This window comes from Rhinolophus sinicus, chromosome 3 (genome assembly GCF_057876585.1).
Source record: "Rhinolophus sinicus isolate RSI-liver-muscle chromosome 3, RSI-T2T, whole genome shotgun sequence".
Lineage (NCBI taxonomy): Eukaryota > Metazoa > Chordata > Mammalia > Chiroptera > Rhinolophidae > Rhinolophus > Rhinolophus sinicus.
The window spans coordinates 182,379,942-182,400,678 of NC_142503.1; the positions used below are offsets into that span (position 1 = coordinate 182,379,942).

Here is a 20,737-nt window from a genome sequence, read left to right on the forward strand (position 1 = left end):
TTAGTGTTTCAAGGTGGCCATTCTCAACTCCTTTATACATCGGCAGACCTGACAGATGTTCACTTCCATTGCACACTCTTTTCAGTAAAAGTGGCCTAGAAACAAAATAAATATTAGGTTATGTTTGTTTCCCAATATTTTGCTGTTCTCCCGCTCCTTTCCTGTTCACCTGGCATGTCTGGATTCATCATGAGACCAAAGACGGAGAACAACTGCTTTTTACTCTGAACTGAATAGCTTACCTTCCATCCTTTCTCATAGTTGCTGACCAAGATCCAGAACTGGCTTTATCCTGCCACTCCTTTTTTCCTCTGATATTTCCGTCTTATTAAGTCTTCTAAGTTGAGATCCTAACCTGTCAGGAAGGGCTGTTTCTCCTGATTTGGATGGTAAGGTTAAACTATAAAATAGAGCGCCAAGAGGAAGACCATCTCACAAAGACATATGAGTCTATTTTCCTTTTTTTTTTTCTTTTTTCAAAAACCCATCTCTTCTTCTCCCTGAAATATTGAGCAAGAAAGAACATGGAGAAATGAATCATATCAATATTTTTAGCCCCCCCCCCCCAAAAAAAATCAGTGCTCTCCATAATGAAGGCATGTGTTCATAATTTTAACCTCCATTAACTGATACCTACATCACTACTTGTGGGTCACATTAATATTTGGTCTTGGTGACTCACCAAGTGACCATTCACCTTAAAGACTGAGGCTTCATTTTAATACTAATATTGGAATAGAGAGCTCACTTAGAAAGGAAATACAAATTCAAATAAAACTAATTAAGAAAAAAAAGAAGTGAGAAAGTCAGGCAAGAAGGTAAGCAAGCAACAAAGAAAAGTAGGTCTTTGGAGCTTCAGCTAAACTTTTGGCATTCCTTTGTATTGGTTAGACCCTAGTTACTCAAAAAAAGGTTTGTGGTGAACACCAGAAGAGTTTACAGAGGGAAACATAGCTCAGCCTTTCTGAATTAGCAGTCCAGGAGAGGACAGCACCAGTAAGAAAAATGGCCGTTAAAGCCAGACCTTCTGTGATCAATAGACGCGGGATCTACATTTCTAAAGATGGTGTGTGGTTTGGTGGGCGTTTTTGTTTGTTTGTTTTTTTGTTTTTTGTTTTTTTGGTTTCTTTTTTTGTTTGTTTGTTTTCCCCTGCCTCCTAAATAATATGTAATTTCTCCAGGCCAAGAAATAAATGGAAAGGATTTAGAGGGATTTGCTTATCAGTGGAACACCACGTAGCATTACATTCCTCCTGCTTTTAAGAAGGTGCATTGAAGTTCGGTTAATCTTCTGTGGTTCAATACTCCTCTTCCCTCCGTCAGGCTGCCTGAACAACAGATAGTTTAATCCCCTTCTACCCACTCTCTTCTCCCTCCTCCCTCCCCTCTCTCCTGATCCACCCTTCGTTTTTTGTACAGATGGAAGAAAAATCTTAAAAGAGGAAAGCAGGAAGGGAGGGGAAAAAGAAGCCTAACCACCTTTATTTGTATAATCCAAGAAGACCTCAGGGGTAACAATAAAGGACCCCAATCCTTGGCACAAAATTTGGCTAAGCTTAGCCTGTTTTTCATACCGTTAATTAAATCTTGAGTCTGCAAAGGAATTTCCTTAAAGGTTAATTCATCAGCAAAAGTTATTCGAAATCATATCATTCTTTATCCTGTTCCAGTGTATGAAGTGTGGAAAAGAAGAGGAAGAATGTGGAGGCTATTGAGGGTGGGCAGAGTTCAAGGGGAAGCTCATGATACCATTTGCTTGGATTCCTGTATAAACTGATATCTTTAATGGCAGCTGGTAAACATCCATTTTCGTCACAGTGGTTACCACTTATGAACCTCACTTTAAGTTTTTGTAACTCATTGTTTAGTGACTAATCAGTGTTTTCTGGTTTGGCCTGGCTCAAATCCCAGTTGTCTGTAAATCCATGAGGACCAGGACGGGGTCTGTCTAATCCTCAACGCAGTGATTGGCACCTCACAGGCAGTTAACAGACATTCATTGAAGGAAGATTGATTGAATGAGTAAATGCATGCATAAATAAAATCATATATCGATTTGTTTGGTTTTTAATATTCATTTTTCTTAGAGAGCTGTGTTCCAGTTAACTAATTTGGGTCATGCTGAGCTCAGTACCTTTAGCCCAGGGCAATTCTCTAAAGCCTTCTCATTCCATAGAAATATAGGCAAAGTAAAATAGATACGCAGTCATATCTGACTTGGCAAGTGATTGTCTCCAGGAGATGGAGAGAAGAGACAGAAATACTATCTTGAAAAACCACAATGACATGAACCTCAGAAGATGGTTTTAGAATCCACAGGGTGTTATTCCTATAAAGATACTTAGGCCCGTAGAGGTAGGACTCGGAAAGCAACGTAAGCAGACTAGACCTTTGTCTCTGTGTCTCCATTCTTCACAACCTGCCTTCCCATGTTCCCCTGTCTTTTATATCTGAGGATGAGTTAAAATCATTGGTCTTCATTTTCTCCTAATCGTAGTAGTTGCTTCTTTGGAACTTGACTGAGAATAAAATGAGGTATAGATAATCACATCCATAAACTCTTAACCATGTTTTAAGGTTGTTTTCCGAATTGGGTTAGAATTGGGTGAAATGATGGTGTTTGTTGGGGGAGGGGGAGGTGATCATTTCTAACAAGCTTGTCCAAGTTCCAGGATTTTTCTATCTTTGGTTCAATCTAAAAATAATCCAGTAGTCTCTCTCTCTCTCTCTCTCTCTCTCTCTCTCTCTCTCTCTCTCTCTCTCTCTCTCTTTCTCTCTCTCTCGATGGTGGTGGTGGAAGAGGAAGTTGTTAGCACTGATCAAAGATGGGACTATGCAATGGCCAGAATTTAAGGAAGAAAAGCCTAATAAATAAATTGAAATTGAACTAGTCAAACTTTTCAAAACTCATTAAAGGATACTGACTTACCTAGAGTGAGCGGGTTCTTATTTAATTAAAAGTATCTCATACATCCTTTTGTTTACACACAGAATGAATGCTCATAATGAACCTAGGTGAGACCTCCCTCATATGAGATACTTTAAATGCCAACTCCGTCTCAGAATGGAAGTGTAGAGGGGAAAACAAAAACCCTAAGCATTTGAAGGAATTTAATTCTTTTTAGCATGAAACAGGTGCAGAGATATATGGCTGTTTCTGTGGGACTTCAGAATACTTATGGGCCTTTCTCTTTTCCTTTTTCACTGGAAGAAAGGCGATCCTCACTCTAAAGTGTGTTATTTATAATTTCACAAAGGTGTTCTGTGGTAGAACTTACTGTATCTTGTGCTTAATCTCGGTCAAATCACCATACTTCCAAGGGGCTGGATAGAGAAAAATGATGATCCCTCAACATGATTAGCCTCTTCTCAGTATAAGATAAAGGGCTGAAGGATGGAATTTAAAGTCACAAATAGGCACCTGGGCAGTAAGGAGGGGACATGGTGAAAACATCTTGAGCTGTTCTGATCACAGCAGCAGACATTTTTCTGAATGTCAAGTAATGGATAGCCATGAAGAACGATGTGGAACTATTTGTGTGCTGAGATGGGGCGGAGCCCTTCAGAGTAAATAATTAGAAGCAGGTGATTATAGAAACAATAACTCATTGGAGGAAAATGAGAATCCAGGTTTGTGAAACTAAGGGAATTGGAAGGTAAAGTTGCCTGTAAATTTACTTGGGTGGGTCAAGTTTTGAGCTTTCTTCTGTCCCCGTTTATTTTAAGGTAATGTCAATAAGCATTGGTAAGGGGAAAAAAGTAATATAAATACAATAAACATTCTTTCAGGAAAGGAATAAAGAGGGCCCTTGCCATACAGATATTTTATTGAAGGTTATTATAATATCTATCTTTAGTTTTATGATTCCTAATACAGAGCTAAGTCGTTTCAACATGTGAATTAAAACGATGAACTACGTATTTTAAAATAGGGTAGTGTGAATTATCACTTTTAATATAGGATGTGGTAAATATATAGGAGCGGGAGAATAATTTCCTCCCCTTGAGAAAACAAAGGAAGGTCTTTAATCTGTCCTGTGGAGAAATGGTGCAGTCAGACCCATGTACCTTCTGAAACCATGTGTATTCACTCCCACAGGAAATGCATCAGATGACAATGATGAGCTGTGGGGAGGGGAAGAAGGAGAGAAGTCTGATAGGACAGGATATTAAATTCATGCTCTTTATCCAAGTTTTCAAGAAGAATACGATAATTCGAGTAGCTGCCTAACAGTCATTCTAGTATCGTGTTTCCCCGAAAATAAGACCAGGTCTTATATTAATTTTTGCTCCAAAAGATGCATTAGAGCTTATGTTCAGGGGACGTCATCCTGAAAAATCATGCTAGGGCTTATTTTCTGGTTAGGTCTTATTTTCAGAGAAACACAGTATATTCCTTCACTCCGGTCATCCTGGGCTACTCATAGGTACACAAATAAACTCTGCATTTTCATACCTCTGAGCCTTTGTAAGACTGTTGCTTTCACCTAGAATTCCCTTCTTCTCCTGCCCACAGATCTCAGCTTTCCCCTGCTGCACTATGACCTGTCCTTGAGGACTCATGGCCCATGGTCCCCTCTGCCTGTGGGCAGCTCTGCACCCCTGATTTTTGCTGCCTTAGGCTATGCTCATAATAGCATTCAGTTTACTATGTTGAGTTTGCCTGTTCACTTGGGTGTCTCTTCAGGGACTATGGATTCCCAGAGCAGAGGAACAGTGCTTTATCTGTCAGTTTATCCCTTATGACTGTTACGGTGCTTGGCACATAGATGTTCAATGAATATTTATTAAAGTACTACAGGAGTGAACAAAACACTTTGATGAGATAGTTGCATATCACTAATGGTGAACCTAGTAGCCCAGCCACTATCAAATTACATGGTCTGGGGGTCGTCATACTTATTTTATTCTTCTTTAAATGATTTATAATGTTGGTATTTGACATATGGGAACCATACTATGTAACCACTTTAAGCTTAGCTGTTGGAAATTATGAGAGCTTATGACAAACAGTCATTGTTAGGGCAAAAATGTGAAGATGGCATGGAAGTCACCTTGAGGAACACACTTGAGATAACTATATAATTAGAGGAGTTTCCTAAAGCAATACTGTTACTTGAAGGGGATTGGATGGTGGGCCATTAAATACAGCAGATGTCACTGTAAACGTCTACACCCTTGGTTATTATGAGTACTGAAAGAGATAATATATGTTAACTGCTTAGTACAAAGCCTACATGTAGCAAGTGTTTAATACATGGTAAATGTTATTAGTAGGCATGATTCTAGATAGTTCAGATATCTTTTTCTTCTCAAGAGTACTAACAGCACTTTTTTCCTAAGGAATTAGAAATAATTATGAAAAATGATTGTGATTTGGGGAAAACACACACACACACACACACACACACACATACAGCGTAGGGCTACTACATTTTATTTAAAAACAAAAGGCCATAGTTCTGTTCTACTCATAATAATTGTATCCTGAGTCTGCCGTCTGTCTAAATCTGCAATATTGCACCAGCCGTGGGAACGAATTATCAAAGAAGTGTGCCTTTTCTTCCAAGGTTCAGAGTGAAACCCTGCGTTTACTTATGTTTGAGGAAGGACTCAGACAAGAAAACTAAAAAGCTACTCAAAGAAAGCCTTGGGTTTTCTGAGGGTAATTTTGAATCAAACTGTCATTACTTTAGGATGTGATCCTAAGCACACATCATCCCAAACCTTGTTTAGTAATTGTTGAGTCTGTAGATGGCAGGGACAAAAAATAGTTTTTTTTAAAAAAAGAAGAAAAGAGAAAGGAAGGAAGGAAGGAAGGAAGGAAAGAGAGAGAGAGAGAGAGAGAGAGAGAGAGAGAGAGAGAGAGAGAGAGAGAGAAGGAAAGAAAGACAGACAGAACGAAAGAAAGAAAGAAAGAAGAAAGAAAGAAAGAAAGAAAGAAAGAAATCTGTAAATACAGTGTTATTAATCCTGAGTCCTTTGCAAATCAAAGCTTGCTGCCCCTGGAAGAACAAGTTTTTCTGAAACTATGCAGTGTTCTGTGGCAGGCATCGCAGTGTTGAAAGCGAGTTTCTCCAGATAAACAAACATTGGTTACAGCTTAGGGCAAGGAGGGGATTGAGATGTTTGTAATTGCTTTGGGAGTTTCATTGGCTGCGGCTGTAAATGGTGGTGATGAGGTTTAAGGGAAAGAAAAGAAGAAGCTGAATTCACATAAGATCCCCAGAATGTCTGGACTCAGAGCCACTGGAAACAGATCATCTTTCAATGATTTTTTAAGCTCTTGGCATCTTCATGAGTAGATTTTTCTTGATCACTCCTCACGGCAGATGAATTGCTGGTACTGTTTGGTCTACTGACTGAGTGAAGGAGTTTTTGCTCATATTTATTGAGCAGGCACCATATGCCAGCAACAGAGCTTCACTTTTAACATTACACTGAAATCACATACCCAGTCAACGACAAGTCTCTGTTTATCCCATTTCACAGATGAAAAACTGGAGGCTCTGAGAGGGGAAGTGACTTGCTCCCCCAGATTACCAGCGGAAAGTGCAGGTGCTGGGGTTCACAGCTGTGCTCTGAGGAGAGTCAGGCTTGCTCTTACCACACTCTGCTAGTCTGCCTCTTATTGGCCTTCTTCCAGTCTAGCCGCCATTTATAGGAGCTACTGGTAAAAAGTGCTTCTGTTGCCAGGAAGGAACATTGTTTTCAACCAAATTCACACGGGAGATCAGCAGACAACAAATCTCTGTGATTTGGGGTACAAGAACAGCACACTGGGGAGAAAGGGAGTGAGAACATGGAAGAGTATGTATATTGGGTCTGCAGTGGGAGTTAGGGGCCCATTTTGGGAACAGAAGTCGAGGAGGTACTAGGAAAGGAGAGTGGGGCTATGGATAATGTCCCCCAAACCACAGGAGAGAGAACTTGTGTAGAATTAGGAGGTAGGGGAAGCTCAGAGGAACATAGTAAATATCCTTTCAACTTCAGAGTCTAGTACTTTTCTTGAAAAATCACTTTACATCACTACTTTGGCCAATACAAATTAAGGTAAATTTCTTAGAATTAAGTTATGGATTCCACTAATATTATGTCAATGCCTTTTTTGGTTTCTATTGGACTTACGCATTGATTTCATTCATTTGCTTACTGACCTTTTTATTACCTGGACTTCCTCTCTTGAGACGAGTGCACGGGATTTTCATTAACTCACCAGGTTTCCCTCAATTCTAGGGACCAACACTAGTTAAGCAGTATATGGGCGATTCTACAAGGTCCTTATACTCAAGTCACCAACAAATTAATTTCCAATTGATTATACTTTAGAAGTGTATTCTCAACCTCTTTTTTATTACGAACCTCTCAGGAGGTTTTTAAGACATTTTCCCCCTAATTGAGCTTATCCCATAAAATTTTAATAACATAGATATACTGTATATCCGTTTAAGTACTGTGGACTTTTGGTAGGTCGTAAACCCATGTAATGTCTAAGATCTGCTCCCTGCACCCAAACCAATTGTTGCTGCATTGGGGGAGGTATCCCCCCCACACAGCTAATGCATGCTTTAGACCTAGTGAACAATGATTGTGGTGCTTCCAAAAATGATGTTTCCTCCTTATAATTACCTTCTGCATGTGTACAGTTAGCATGTATTCCCTTACCACCTCCCTTCCCTAAATAACTGGCAGTGGATCTGCAGAGGACCCCATCAGAGCAAGAAGCTCCAGAGGGCTAGGCTCACCATTTCTCTAACAGGAATGATGGTACGCCAGGATCCAACTGCCAGCATCAGTTGCTGGAAATGAAATGCACACTCCAGTAATGTCTAATTGAAAAAAAAAAAAACAAAAAGTATGTTTGCAAATTCTTTTCCTATTAACTTTAAGGAGGAGCAGGGGTTGACATATCTCCCTGTCAGATGTAGAATAAAGATCAATAACGTGGTTTAAGGCATCTCTCTGCCACTGTCAGTTAAGTGGAATCAATTACCTAGTGCGGTTTTTCTACTGCTCTTCACTATGCTAATTCTAGGCCTAGCGTGTCTATTTCAAAACGGATGTGGTCTGAAAATGCTAAGTGTATGGGTTGTCATGTGTATTCATTTGCTAGGGCTGCCATAACAAAGGACCATGGACTGGGTGGCTTAAACAATGGAAATCTACTTTCCCGTAGTTCTGGAATTTAGAAGTCCAAGGTTAAGGTGTCAGCTGACTTGGTTTCTTCTGAGGCCTCTCTCCGTGGCTTTTCGATGGCTCTCTGCTCCCTGTGCCTCACAGGCCATCCCTCTCCGGGTCCTGATCTCCTCTTTTTATAAGGACGCTAGTCATATTGGATCAGGCTTACCCTCATGACATCATTTTAACTTCATAATCTCTTTAACAACCCTTTCTACCAAATATCAGTCGCATTCTGAGATGTGAGAGTTAGAACGTCCATATACGATTTTTTTTTTGGGGGGACATAAATTAGTCCATAACATCATGTAAGAAAGAGTATACAGAAGCCTATGGGGACCACAAGTGCAGACTTTGACTAAAATGTGTTTGTTCACATCCCCACTATGTTTCTTACTAGCTGTGTGTCCTTCAGCAACTCACTTAACCTCTCTGATCTTCAGTTCTCTTTAAAAGTATAATATCCCTATCCCAAAGGACTGCTATGTGAATTATTTCTAATTAATTAATAATAGCTATAACTCATATATATATATATATATATATATATATATATATATATACATGTCTAGCACAGCATCTGGCTTGTAATTGCTTTTCCTTTTGAATATGGATTCAGACTTCAATGCACGGGGAATTAGACTAGTAAACCAGTATATACTCTATATATTGAGTACCCTTACGCACATAGTAGGACAAAAGTTTGTTTTTCATATAAGATGTGTATTAATTAATTAAGTAACGAATTGAACCGTATTTGTTGTGCATGCGGTACGTACCGGGCACAGAAAGTGGTCTTCTCATCTATCGTGTAGCAAGGGACCTTCTTACTGCCCACACCCACGGCCCCCTATATTTCTTGCAGCAGATTCTCTGGCATTGGGGAGTTTCTGTAGGATTCAACAGAAATAAAAGTTGTCTCAAGTTGAATTACTACTACTGCAGTTGAAAATGTTTCTGCTTACCAGAAATAACCTTACCTGTGTCCAGAGACTGTCGTGTGGTACCTCTCTGCTGGTCCACATTACTAATTCAGCTAATTGCAGCAATTACATGAAGAAATCACTGCTAGCGAGAGAAGCCATTATGCTAGTCCTGAACAGACTGGCTTCCACAACGTTCATTAATTATGCCGGCCTATAGACTCACAGCCACCAAAACATGCACTTGAGAGCACACACCATATGTCTTTGAAACCCTCCCAAAGCTGCAGTGCATTTCTTTGCTGGCTTGCACTCTTTGTATAGCCCACCATTTGCAGTAGCCCTTTTCCTGCCCTCACAATGGAAATTAGAGTCAGGATAGAGGCAGGCTGTACACTGTGATGCAATGGGATAGGCTTGAGCCTCGTAGAGCCACTTTGGGTCCCTCAGCTTCACATAAGATCTACACAGATTGTCTGGACTCAGAGCCACCCACAGCTACACAGGAGTTAAAAATTCTCCATCCTACAGCATGCTCTCTTTAGAGAAGAGAAACAGTAATAATGATGGAGGCAGGATACAGTGATAAGTCTTTTATGCTTTTGTTCATTGGTTTCCTTATCTCTCTCTCCTCTCTCTTCCTCCTACCCCATTATTTTTTCTTTCACATGCACAGCCAACATCAGATGACCTTGTATCATCTGCTGAATGTTCAAGCGATGATGAAGACTTTGTTGAATGTGAACCGAGTACAGGTAGGTTAGGTCAGTCTTGTTTTGCTTGCTTTATTTTTTCATTTGCAAAAAACAATACATACATATATGTGAATATACATGTGTTTTATATATTATATTATAGTGTGTTAATGTGTGTATCTATATATGTATACGCATACATATATAAATATTAATATATAATCGAAAGCATCAAATCCCATGGAAGGAGTAACAAGATCCCAAGGAAATTTAAAGTCAGATCCTTGATAGCTAAAGAAAAATCCATGATATCTGACCTGACTTTGAGGAATCAGAAACCAGATGAGCCACCGGTACAGTAAATGTATAGCAGCCAGTGGCAGCTATGAAACTGAAAGGGGATGGGGCCATGAAGAGGCCTATATTGCAATGACATCAAAAAGCATGACCCCAAAGAAGAGCCATAAAAGCCATTTAAGCCTCATGAGTTGTTCTGAGCCTAAGTGCGAACAAAACAAAATCCAAAACCCAAATCAAACAGCAACTACACCAAAAAAAAAAAAAAAAAAAAAAAAGACGTTTTCCATGGGATTTCAACAGCAGTTAACATGGTATTAAATTTATACTAATTTTGTTCATTGTGTGTTTAGAGAATTTGTGCAGCAATATAGCAGGGTAAACACAAAATTAGTACTGAACCATGCCATGTCAACGGCTGAGATGCTTCAAAATGTATCTAAGCTGTGCTGAAGTTGCAAGGACTTTGGCAATTAGAAGCTTCTGTGTGTTCCCCATTTGCACCCAGATACATTTTGATGTTTTTATGGTCTTTCTTTATAGTAAGCTATACATGATATAATGTCCAGCAAGCAACTGCAGTCCCTGATTATTTCCTATCAACTTTCCCAAGTCGTCCGTTTTGAAACTTGCTACAAGTTAAACATTTATATGTGTATATATAATAGAGAACAGATATCATCGAATTTCTGTGTATGTTTAATAGAATTAAAAGCTGGAGTTGGGTCAGGATCTTGTTTCTGCAAATGTTAAGAGAAATAAATAGAATTTTCTAGTTGATTCTTTCTGTTGTTTTTTTTTCCCTTTTCTTTAAAAAAAAGGCAAGCCATTAAACATTTTTTTTTTTTTTGCTAATTCTAGAGAAATGTAAGCTTCATGAGGAACTAATATAACGAAAGTGAAAATCCTCCATTTGCTACCCCGAAATGATTTACAATTTTTCAAATTTTGTGGGAGCCTGACTGCTTGGTGTCTTGCAAGTGGCTTTGGATCCAGGAAGTTCTGTGGGTTCCTGTGCTCAGCACTGCATCGGGTGTAGCAGTAATATGTAGGGGCCTTCTCATTTCTCAGTGTGATCTGTTCCTTTGGGACCTCGGTTGTGTGAAAGGAAAGTAACTAACTCGGTTAGTCAGATTTGTTTTTTTAATGTTTGGGTAGTTATCTCAATATACTAAGTGAGGTTTTAACTCTAGAGGGTATTATGCTAAGTGAAATAAGTCAGACAGAGAAAAACAAATGCCATATGGTTTCATTATATGTGGAATCTAAAAACAAACAAACACAAAAACGACAAAATAAATGAGTAAGCAAAACAAAATAAAAACAGACTCAGAAACAAAGACCAAAGGGACGGTTGCAGAGTGAGGGGGATGGGTAGACGGGTGAAAAAGGTGAAGGGGAATATAGTCAATGACAATGTGATAAATTTGCAGGGTTTATCACAGAGGATTACTAGAATTAGTGGGGTGATCATAGCAGTAAGGCATTAAAATGTTGAATCACTGTATTATACACCTGAAACTAATATAACTAATATAATATTGTATACCAACTATACTTAAATAAAATAGAAAAAATAAAGGGTAGTTACATCCAATCTATACCAGCACTTGGGCACCAAGTTTTTATTCATTAATTAATTCATCTAGTCATTCATTGAATAAATATTTCTTAGCATTCAGGCAGGATACAATGTATCTCTAGATTTGAGTCCTCCCTGTTCTAATAATTCTCATAAATGAACTGTCCAAGAAGGTAGAATAAGGAGCTTTACTATCTAAATTACCTCCCCAACACAATTCAGTTCAACAAATATCTTCGGAGGGTCAGCTGTGTGTTAGGCACGTGCTAGGTATTAAGGATTCAAATATGAATACGTACGGCATGATCCCCAAGTCATATGTTAAATTAACTGATTTTGTGGCCAATAGTTTAAGATACCTAGACTTTAATTCGGATTCCCTGTTTATTCTTTCTCTGGTTTTATTGAGTTTATAGCAGTGATATCTATATCTGTCTACATACACAACAATGTATGTAGAAGTCTTATCAAATCTTTAAGTCATCTTATAAAAATTGAGGCTTGACCATTCCGAAACATGACCACCATCTTCCCCTTCTACCTCCCCTCTCTCACCCAGTCATCTCCATAGCAACCTCCATAATAACACAGAAGCCTTTTCCAGATCTCAGATTCACAAGTTTTACACCTCCCGGGTCGTAGGTCCGTATTGCCATTTGGTATTCAACACGAACAGGCCTAAACTTGAATGGCAACAAACTAAGCCCATTTGCTTTTTAGTGGCTGCACAGGTGTTTCATCTGATTCAAAGGCAGAGGACAGAAACTCAATGCCAGCATGTTCTTGAGTAACATGATTACATGGAGCAGATGGGGGAAGAGGGGGGTTAAAGCAGTTTTGAAACAATCTGTTGTGTTCTGCAAGGGAGTATGGGATGGGGTCTATAAATAAATCAGGTGACAGAGTGCCCACCCTGAAGGAGCTAACGTTTAGCTCTAAGGGACTGATATTGATGGCCCTTGCCTGGGATTATTCAACTCAGCACATTTGAAGGATGAGCATTTCTTTTTTCTCAATGTACTTACTCCACAATGTATTCCTGGTAAGGGATTCCCATACACAGGGAAATATGCCAGTGGCATGCTTAGTACGGGAAGGGCATAGATATCCCAACTGATGCAAAAGTTTTGCCCCTGGGGAACTGATTCACACTGAGGAAGCTTACACAGCAGAGAGCTATCATGCCCTTTTTAGCATTACACAGGAAGTATCTCCATAGCCTCCACATTTTCCAAAACATTACAGGTTAAAAATCAGAAACAATGAAGCCAGTTGTTTCTAGGGCTGGGTCCTGCACTATCTGAGGCAGAGGCTCCCATTGCCCAAGCAGCAGTGGATAACGGTGACATTTACATAACTTGGATATCAATTCGTAATCCTGAAATTCTAGGTGAATGTTGAGATTAAAATTCTGGTTTTGAACACCCTAATTTGCTGTCTCAGTTTCCAAACTTTTACTCTTTCCCAAGACTTATGTTTAATGGAGAGACCCTAAATTTGGTTCGTTATCCAGGACTGATCCTGTCCCGCTTAACCATTATCTTCGCTTCTCTCACTGTGTTAGCGAGTTTGTAATTTTCTAGTTGTCTCAATTATAAGGCATTTAACTTCTATAAGTTTTTTTCTGATTAATTTAGGCCCACTAGAAGCTCTTGCTTTTCATCAATTTAAGCAGTTTAGTATATGCTGTATTCAACAACTTTTGTTTTCATGTGGGTATCACATTTTAAATGAAATCAGTTTTCTTATTTAATTTTCTTTAAATTAAAATGAGTTTCAAAGCTGCTGGTTTGAGTCAGATGTAAGCAATTGCCTTTCACACCAACAGTCCCCTTTGGCATCTAAGGATCAACCTGGTCTGGTGTAGCTTAGTCATATCATGTCTAGGATCAACTTAAAATTTTTTGGAATTTGGTTTGTGATAGTCTAGAAACATTGTAAATCTAATAGATCTCAAATATTCTCTGTATATTTTCACTGGAAAATATGAAAAAAGTAAAAAAAACAAAAAACAAAAAAAACCTTAAACCATGACAACAAAACACAGAGTAAAAGCTCAGTTAGCATTTGTTGACTGAATTTATATGTCTCCCAAAGTACCTCATAATCTTAAATTAAAATTGGAGATTTTTCATACTTCCAACTTCAGCTCCCTTAAACAGCTAAATAAAACCTGTTGAATTATTTAAAATCTATGGTTTCACATAAGTAAATATCGCCCTAACAAAATCCACGTTTCTTAAAAAAAATAATTCTCTACTTTCCCTATCTTTTCCATCCGGGGAACTAGATCATTTTATATTGAGTAACAGGTAAAGTTACATTGTCTGAGCATTTGCTTTAAAAACTCAGGCTTGAGCATTTAAATTGTAAAATCATAATGAAGCAATCTGCATCAAATGAAAGTATTCAGAGTAATATTTGAATAACTATTTAAGTACCTAAAGTTGCGTCAGGATTTTAACTTTCCTAATTTATAAACTTTAATTATGTTTCCCACAAAAGAAGTAAGTATCTACTTACTATTTTAGATTTGCGACTTTGCATATAAACCTTTTTCTTTCCAATTATACTCTATTGATATTAAATTGTGCAGTAAACTCTATTTCATCGTTCTTCTTACATCTTTGGATTCAACAATAACAACAACAACAACAAAAATAGACAAGCTGGAGAGGAATCAAATAACTATTAGAAAATAGGATTCCTTCCTGAGACTATAGAGGCCAAATAACAATTAAGATCTTTAGATCACAAAGGTGATATGTGGCAATGAATACTGCAACATAGAGAAATTAGTGAAATTGACTTTCCATTTCTTCTCTCTTCCACCCCTCTGCTCCTAGCCCCAGTGTCTCCATCTTTGGAAATAGAAATAACATCAAAACAAATGTATTCTTAGATTAGTTTTTTACATAATTAGAAATTATCAACTTCCTGAACTTTACATGTATTTATAGTCTCAAGTTCCAAAAGTTCTGGGGACAGGGGTCACAGAGCAGAAGAAAAAATTTAAAGAAATGTCTTTTACACCTGAGAAATGGACATGGCAATAATTAACTATATTAATTTGTCTAGCCATTATCCAGGGATACCTTTTTCTGGTTGTAAGTTATCCAGGTTTTTTTGCCTCCACTTTTGTTCAATGCCCTTTGATCAAACACCAAGGGACAGCACTTCCACCAGTGGGCAGACAGTAAAAGGAAGTAAAGATGAAACACATTCATCCATCAATAGGACTGTGCTAAGCAACTTCTGTAATGGTTGGATTGAGGGAGATGTTTAAACCAATGGCAGTAATCTGAGATCACAAAGTAATTACTATTCCCAGAGTGGTTCTCAGATGTATTTTCACTCTTCAAAATACAGTCTTCACATTTGCACTTGGTGCTATTGTTGGTTACACTAGAATACTCAACCTAATGTGGGTCAAATTTAAATTTGGCAAAACACCAACAGCCTTCCCCTATTTGTATTCTCTAGGTGGAATTGGATTCTTAATCTTTATCAGTTTGAGATGCTTCAGTAAAATATTTATAATATGAAAATCTGGCACTGAATTGTTTAAAAGTTCATCAAATCATTAGAGTTTTTATTTGCTGGAACACTGGGGGTCCTGCAGCTGCAATGTTAGGACAATAATACTTTTCTAATGAAGGATAAAAACAAATAGAGTGTTGCTGTCCAGACTCCATAGATGAAAAAAAAGTTAGTGTGCTGAGCATTGGCCTTAAATATGATATTTATAATCTTACGTATTTATAGAAACACATTTACATTTTTATCTTTAGTGTAAAAGCTTGAAGAATTAACAACTTGTATGTTTTTATTACAAAGAGATTTTTATTTAATTTTAGAAAGATTTTTCCATATAGAAACTCATGATTTGTAAATAGAATCATGTTTAAATGTTACTAGCCAAGTGGCTATTCAGTGTATAGTAGAATAGTAAATGCCTAAATAAAATGTCATAGGAATGTGTGAGTATCACAGTATCCAGAATTACACCTTGAAGAGCTCAGGTCCATTTAAAAACACTTTGAATAAAGAGATAATGGAAATAATCTGAGAAATGTTTTAGCTTTGGAAAGAGGAATATAAATAGATATAAAATTCATTTATGTAATTGATCATTATTGATTATGGACATTAGTCATTTTTACATTTGAGTTATATTTCTAATATATACAAAAGCAAACAGTTATTCACATATTTAAGTCTAGGCTAAATCCTACCAGTTTTGAATTGCCTTTGTCAATCTATATATTAATAGAGTACATTCATTGTCACATAATGTTCCACATTTAATGGTATAATTTCTTTATTCATTAACTCACTCAGTAATAAACTGTATCACTTTTTTATAACCCAATTCTACCCCAACCCAAGCTAATTTTTAAGCTATCAGAGCATTTAAATCCCTAATGATAAAATGTTTTCAAAATTAGAGTAATAATGGAAATACAAGTATAAGAAAGTATCTTAATTGGCTATTAGGCAATTGTTAGCTCAGGCATGGTGTGCACAAAATATATGGCTCATGGATTGACCATTATCATGAATTTTATAACAAAATGACAAATCTAACAAAAATGTAAAAAAATTCTATTCATCTCCATTACTCAAAATTTTTTGGTATGTTGCGGGGGGGGGGAGAATCAATAAGATCAATATATAAATATATACACTTTCATTTGAAAGTTTAATAAATCACTTATTTATAAAACTTTGTTTTTTCCAGTGATTACTATGTGTGGACACTGCAATATATGCTAGGAAAATCAAAATAGGATAGAAATCCTTCCAGGAACTCATAGTCTATTGGGGGGAAAGAAAGGAGGGGGGAGGAAAAAAAAAAGGAAAGAAGGGATAGGAAGGGGAGAAACAGTGTGGACAATGAATGGAAATGCCTAGAACATGATCAGAACTCTAGGGAAATGTCTCTAATTCAGCAAATAACATAGCCCATCCAAAGATGGGCAAGAAAAATCACAGGAGATGATGCTCGCCCATGACAGAACCAAGTAACCCCAAAGAGCATTCTTCTGTATCTTAGGTTGGGGACACAGAATTTCTGATTCATTACAATTGAAAAATTAATATAGTTCAGTCATAAACTTTTCCTTGAATTCCATTTATACAGTATGGCCTAAGGCCAGGGTTTCTTAGGCCGTAGGTTACGGATGAGCCTGTTGAAGGGAGCATTTCAAGCCAAACTCATGAGAACTTCCTGATTTCAAATGCCAATGCAAGTGGTTGATAAGTAGTGAGCTTCATTAAGCAAGCCCCCCCCCTAAAAAAAAACTTAACGAATAAAGAGGGATTGGGTTTTAAAGAGAAGGTTTTTTTTATGGGTTTGCTTTTATTCTTTTTCTTCTGTATTTTTTTCTCCCATATGCTCCACGTTATGTACTGTGTGTATATATATATGTATATTTATATATGTGCGTATACTAAATATGCGTTGCCTATTTCTCCATATATATGTAGACACAGTATAAATGATATTAGGGTAATGTACACAGAGATTAACAACAGCCCCTACCATCAGTCATGTGTTTTACACAGAAATTCATACCATCATTCTCACATCAGCCAACATAAACATGCATGATACTGTTTTAACTTGGTGAATAAAGCATGTTCCTTTTTCTTTCGGTTTTGTTTTCTTCTTTGTCATAATTACAATGATGATTCCATGATTCAGTTTTCCTTGAGAGGGGTGGAGAGAATAAATTATACAGATATATCTATCCATATATGCACATTCCTGTGTATATATATATATATAAATAGATATATGCCTTGTATATATTTGAAGAACATTTTCTGTCATTTCACCTCATCTTGTGCCGCATGAATTTTTGGTGGTTCAATTTACTTATTTCGTTTTGATTCATATTTAGTATTTTGGTCATTATGGCTATGTTTAATTCATTGCTATACTTTCTATGAGTAATTATAATCATTATTTTTAAGTACTGAGAGATATATAGATATACAAATTAAGCAAGGCAACAAAATCTTTTCTTGCCATCCTAATCTCAAATGTCTCCCCCTTCAGCGTATCCCTCCAGTATTTATGCACAAAATAAAACACATACCAACAAAATTCAAGAAAGTTGTGTACAAAAGAATGAAATATTGTGTTTTCCTCTTCTTCCTCCTCTTTCTATATTTTTTCTTTTAATTTCCCTTCTTTTCCCTTTTCATTTTTTCCCCCAAATATCTGCACAGACCTCTTGCCTCTACTCTCCCCTTTATAACAATTGAAAGGAGGACAAATGAGCCAGAAAGTAAATAAATAAATAATGAAAACCATGAAGAAACACAACCCCTCCACAAATTTCAGATGGCATAAAAAGCATTTTATTGCAGATATAGAATATTTGTTGTATCTTTTATTTCCTGACAAGCCCAGGATCATTGTGTAGCATGCAGTGATAGTTTTGCAGCTAATCAACTAACCATGGCCTCCATCACCAATGCATGGGCTGTAATGGTGCCATCTTGTTTCATCCAAATGACACATCCAGGCTAACCCAACAAGTCCACTGTATGAGTTGTGGGGGTAACTTTCTTTTGTAGTTATAATTTCATGAGTTCTCGTTCCTATTATTATTTCCATCGGGTCACAGTAGCCCCAAGAGCTGCTCTCGCAGCATCTGTGTATGGTTTTGTTCTGTGTTGGCTTTCCTCGGCACGGCAGTCAAGCATGTGTCTCTGGTCTGGCATATCTGTCTTGCCATCTTGTCTTGGAGTTCACTGTCGTGGTAGCGTTCTGTGATTCTGTTCTCTGTTTGTAATATGTGATTTGAAATACTCTCCCTTTATTTCTCACTCCCCTATTGTTTCTACTTTTAGCCTTATCCCTAGGGAACTTCACAAAGAAGCAAAGCAAAGTCTGAGTCAAATTTTAAGCCTGATAACTGTGGTTTGCATCTGGAAGTCATAAGTTGCACTTTTTACCTGGCTAAGGAGGCAAAACCTACAGTGGGAAACTACTTATGATTGTAGCCAAAAAAACACACAATCAACAACAATAAGAAACCCTTGTTGATTCCTTTGGCATGATTAAATGGGCTTACTGTTAAAGGGATTTCATATAAGAGCTAATTTTCAGAGTTTTCCATAGATTATCAATCTTCTGGTTAAACCTTTTCTTCAGGAACAGATCAACATAAAACTTTTTTTCAGAAAATGCTAGTGAGGGAGCATCACCATTTCAGCTCTATAGAGCAATGCCTTTTCCTGAATTGGTAAGAACTTGTGGAAATCTGAATGTGTTTTATTATAAAATTTATTAATGTTTATGTATTTTAACCTAAAATATAAATATGTTTGGCAAGGCATCTGAAGGGGAAGAAAAAAAGCATTTTATCTCCGTAACTCACTGGTTCTAACTAATGCATATTTCGAGGTAAGATTATCTTTTGATCTTTCTGAATCAAATGGTACATGTTTTATTTTTTAATTCATGGAAGCATTAGAGAGCCAACACTTGCTCTTGGACATAAATTCCTTCCCTTTTCTTTCCAAAGAACATGACATACACAATAGCTTTAGTTCTGGGATTAAGTCTGAATGTCTTGAGACAGAAGTGGAAGAACGTACCCAGTTAAATATTCAATTGCTGGATTATACCTGTGATTATCCAGGAAATTTGCTGCCTAACTTGGAATAATTTAGTTTGTTTGATACTAACAGTATCAAACAACTCCACCTGTTTATTCAAAACGGCTGAGCATGAGAATATAAAATGGGTATACGATGGGATACTAGATTAAAGATTTTTAAAATAGGTCTTGAACTACAAAAAAGTTCATGTTTTTTTAATCTGGAGAAGAGACAGCATTTCAAGGCAGATGGTTTTATGATGTAATGTTTCTGTCACGTCAGGGTAGCTCTTTGCTGCTTTTCAGGGTAAGGGGGGAGAGAAAAGCTAGAAGAAATTAACAGGCTCTGTGGACTAAGGAGAGCTTTCTAATGAAGGAAGGCAGGGAGAGAGAGAAGGAAGAAGAGGGAGGAGGTGGATACAGCAAGAGGAAGTGGTTTTTCTGATGAGCCGGGTAAAGCAACTTGCTGGTAAATGTTAAGAACCATATAGTCAGTGGTACTGTAACAGCTATAAATGATATCAGAGGGGTAGTAGACTTGTGGGGTTATCACTTTGTGAGGGACATAAATGTCTAATTATTATATTGTTTTGTACACCTGAAACTAATATATAATGATAATAATGATAATAATAATAATAATAATAGAACCAGCACACACACAGCCCAAAATTGTCACATTGGCCAATTCGGTAGGGTGAAACATTCCCACCTTGAATGATTTTAAGTCACAAATATGACAACACTACATTCAGAATTGGGAAGTAATGCTCATTAGCACATGATTATGTATTAGGTTGGTGCAAAGGGAATTGCAGTTTTTGCAATTTTTTTAACCTTTTAAACCGCAATTACTTTTGCACCAACCTAACAGTATTTTCACTACGCAGACACTACAGACATCAATAATGTCAAGAGCATAGATCATAGTAAAATGCAGTAAAATAATTAGAACGTAATGAGTTTTACGTTTTTATTACCTTTGTTTTTAATATACTGCATTTGATTGTAATTTTATCTATTTTAATTTTTTATAATGGCCGTGTTTAGCAACTGACTTGCAAAAATTCCTGAAAATGTAGCAACCAGCTGTCATGAACTGGCTTTAGCATAGAACTGGCCCAGGTACCATGCTGGGTGCATTCAAACATGGTATTTATTTAAATCTCATTTTAAGTAGTTATAAGGGGGAAACTATTGTGGCCATGTTACAATTGAGAAAATGGGGACTCAAACATTTTGCTTTTCCAAGGTCACATATTTGGGCATAGAGTTAAGATTCAAATCCAAACCTGTTTGAAAATGGATACATTTTATTTGTATTTCAGTGGACACAGAGGATCAAACTCAAACAATTAAAGCACTAAATTTGGGGACTGTTATGTGCTCATTTGTGAAGCTTTGACTAATTTTGTCTCTTCAGAATAGAACTGCAAATACTCCTCC

At 37.2% G+C, this 20,737-nt stretch overlaps 1 protein-coding gene across 42 annotated transcripts in view; it reads left to right on the top strand.

The window, feature by feature from the left end:
* NRXN3 (neurexin 3) overlaps window positions 1-20,737 on the top strand; it is a 1,515,532-nt gene that overhangs the window by 1,455,557 nt on the left and 39,238 nt on the right. For 33 of the 42 annotated variants that reach the window (XR_012494579.2, XM_074327130.2, XM_074327137.2 and 30 more), the window contains one exon: window positions 9,778-9,856. Coding sequence is in view for 40 of the 42 variants with exons in the window: in XM_074327130.2 (XP_074183231.2) it covers window positions 9,778-9,856 (79 nt within the window). In the remaining 2 variants the exon portion in view is untranslated. Of the gene's footprint in view, window positions 1-9,777; window positions 9,866-20,737 lie in introns of all 42 variants that reach the window. The other 9 variants (XR_012494578.2, XM_074327134.2, XM_074327119.2 and 6 more) reach the window with 1 other exon arrangement.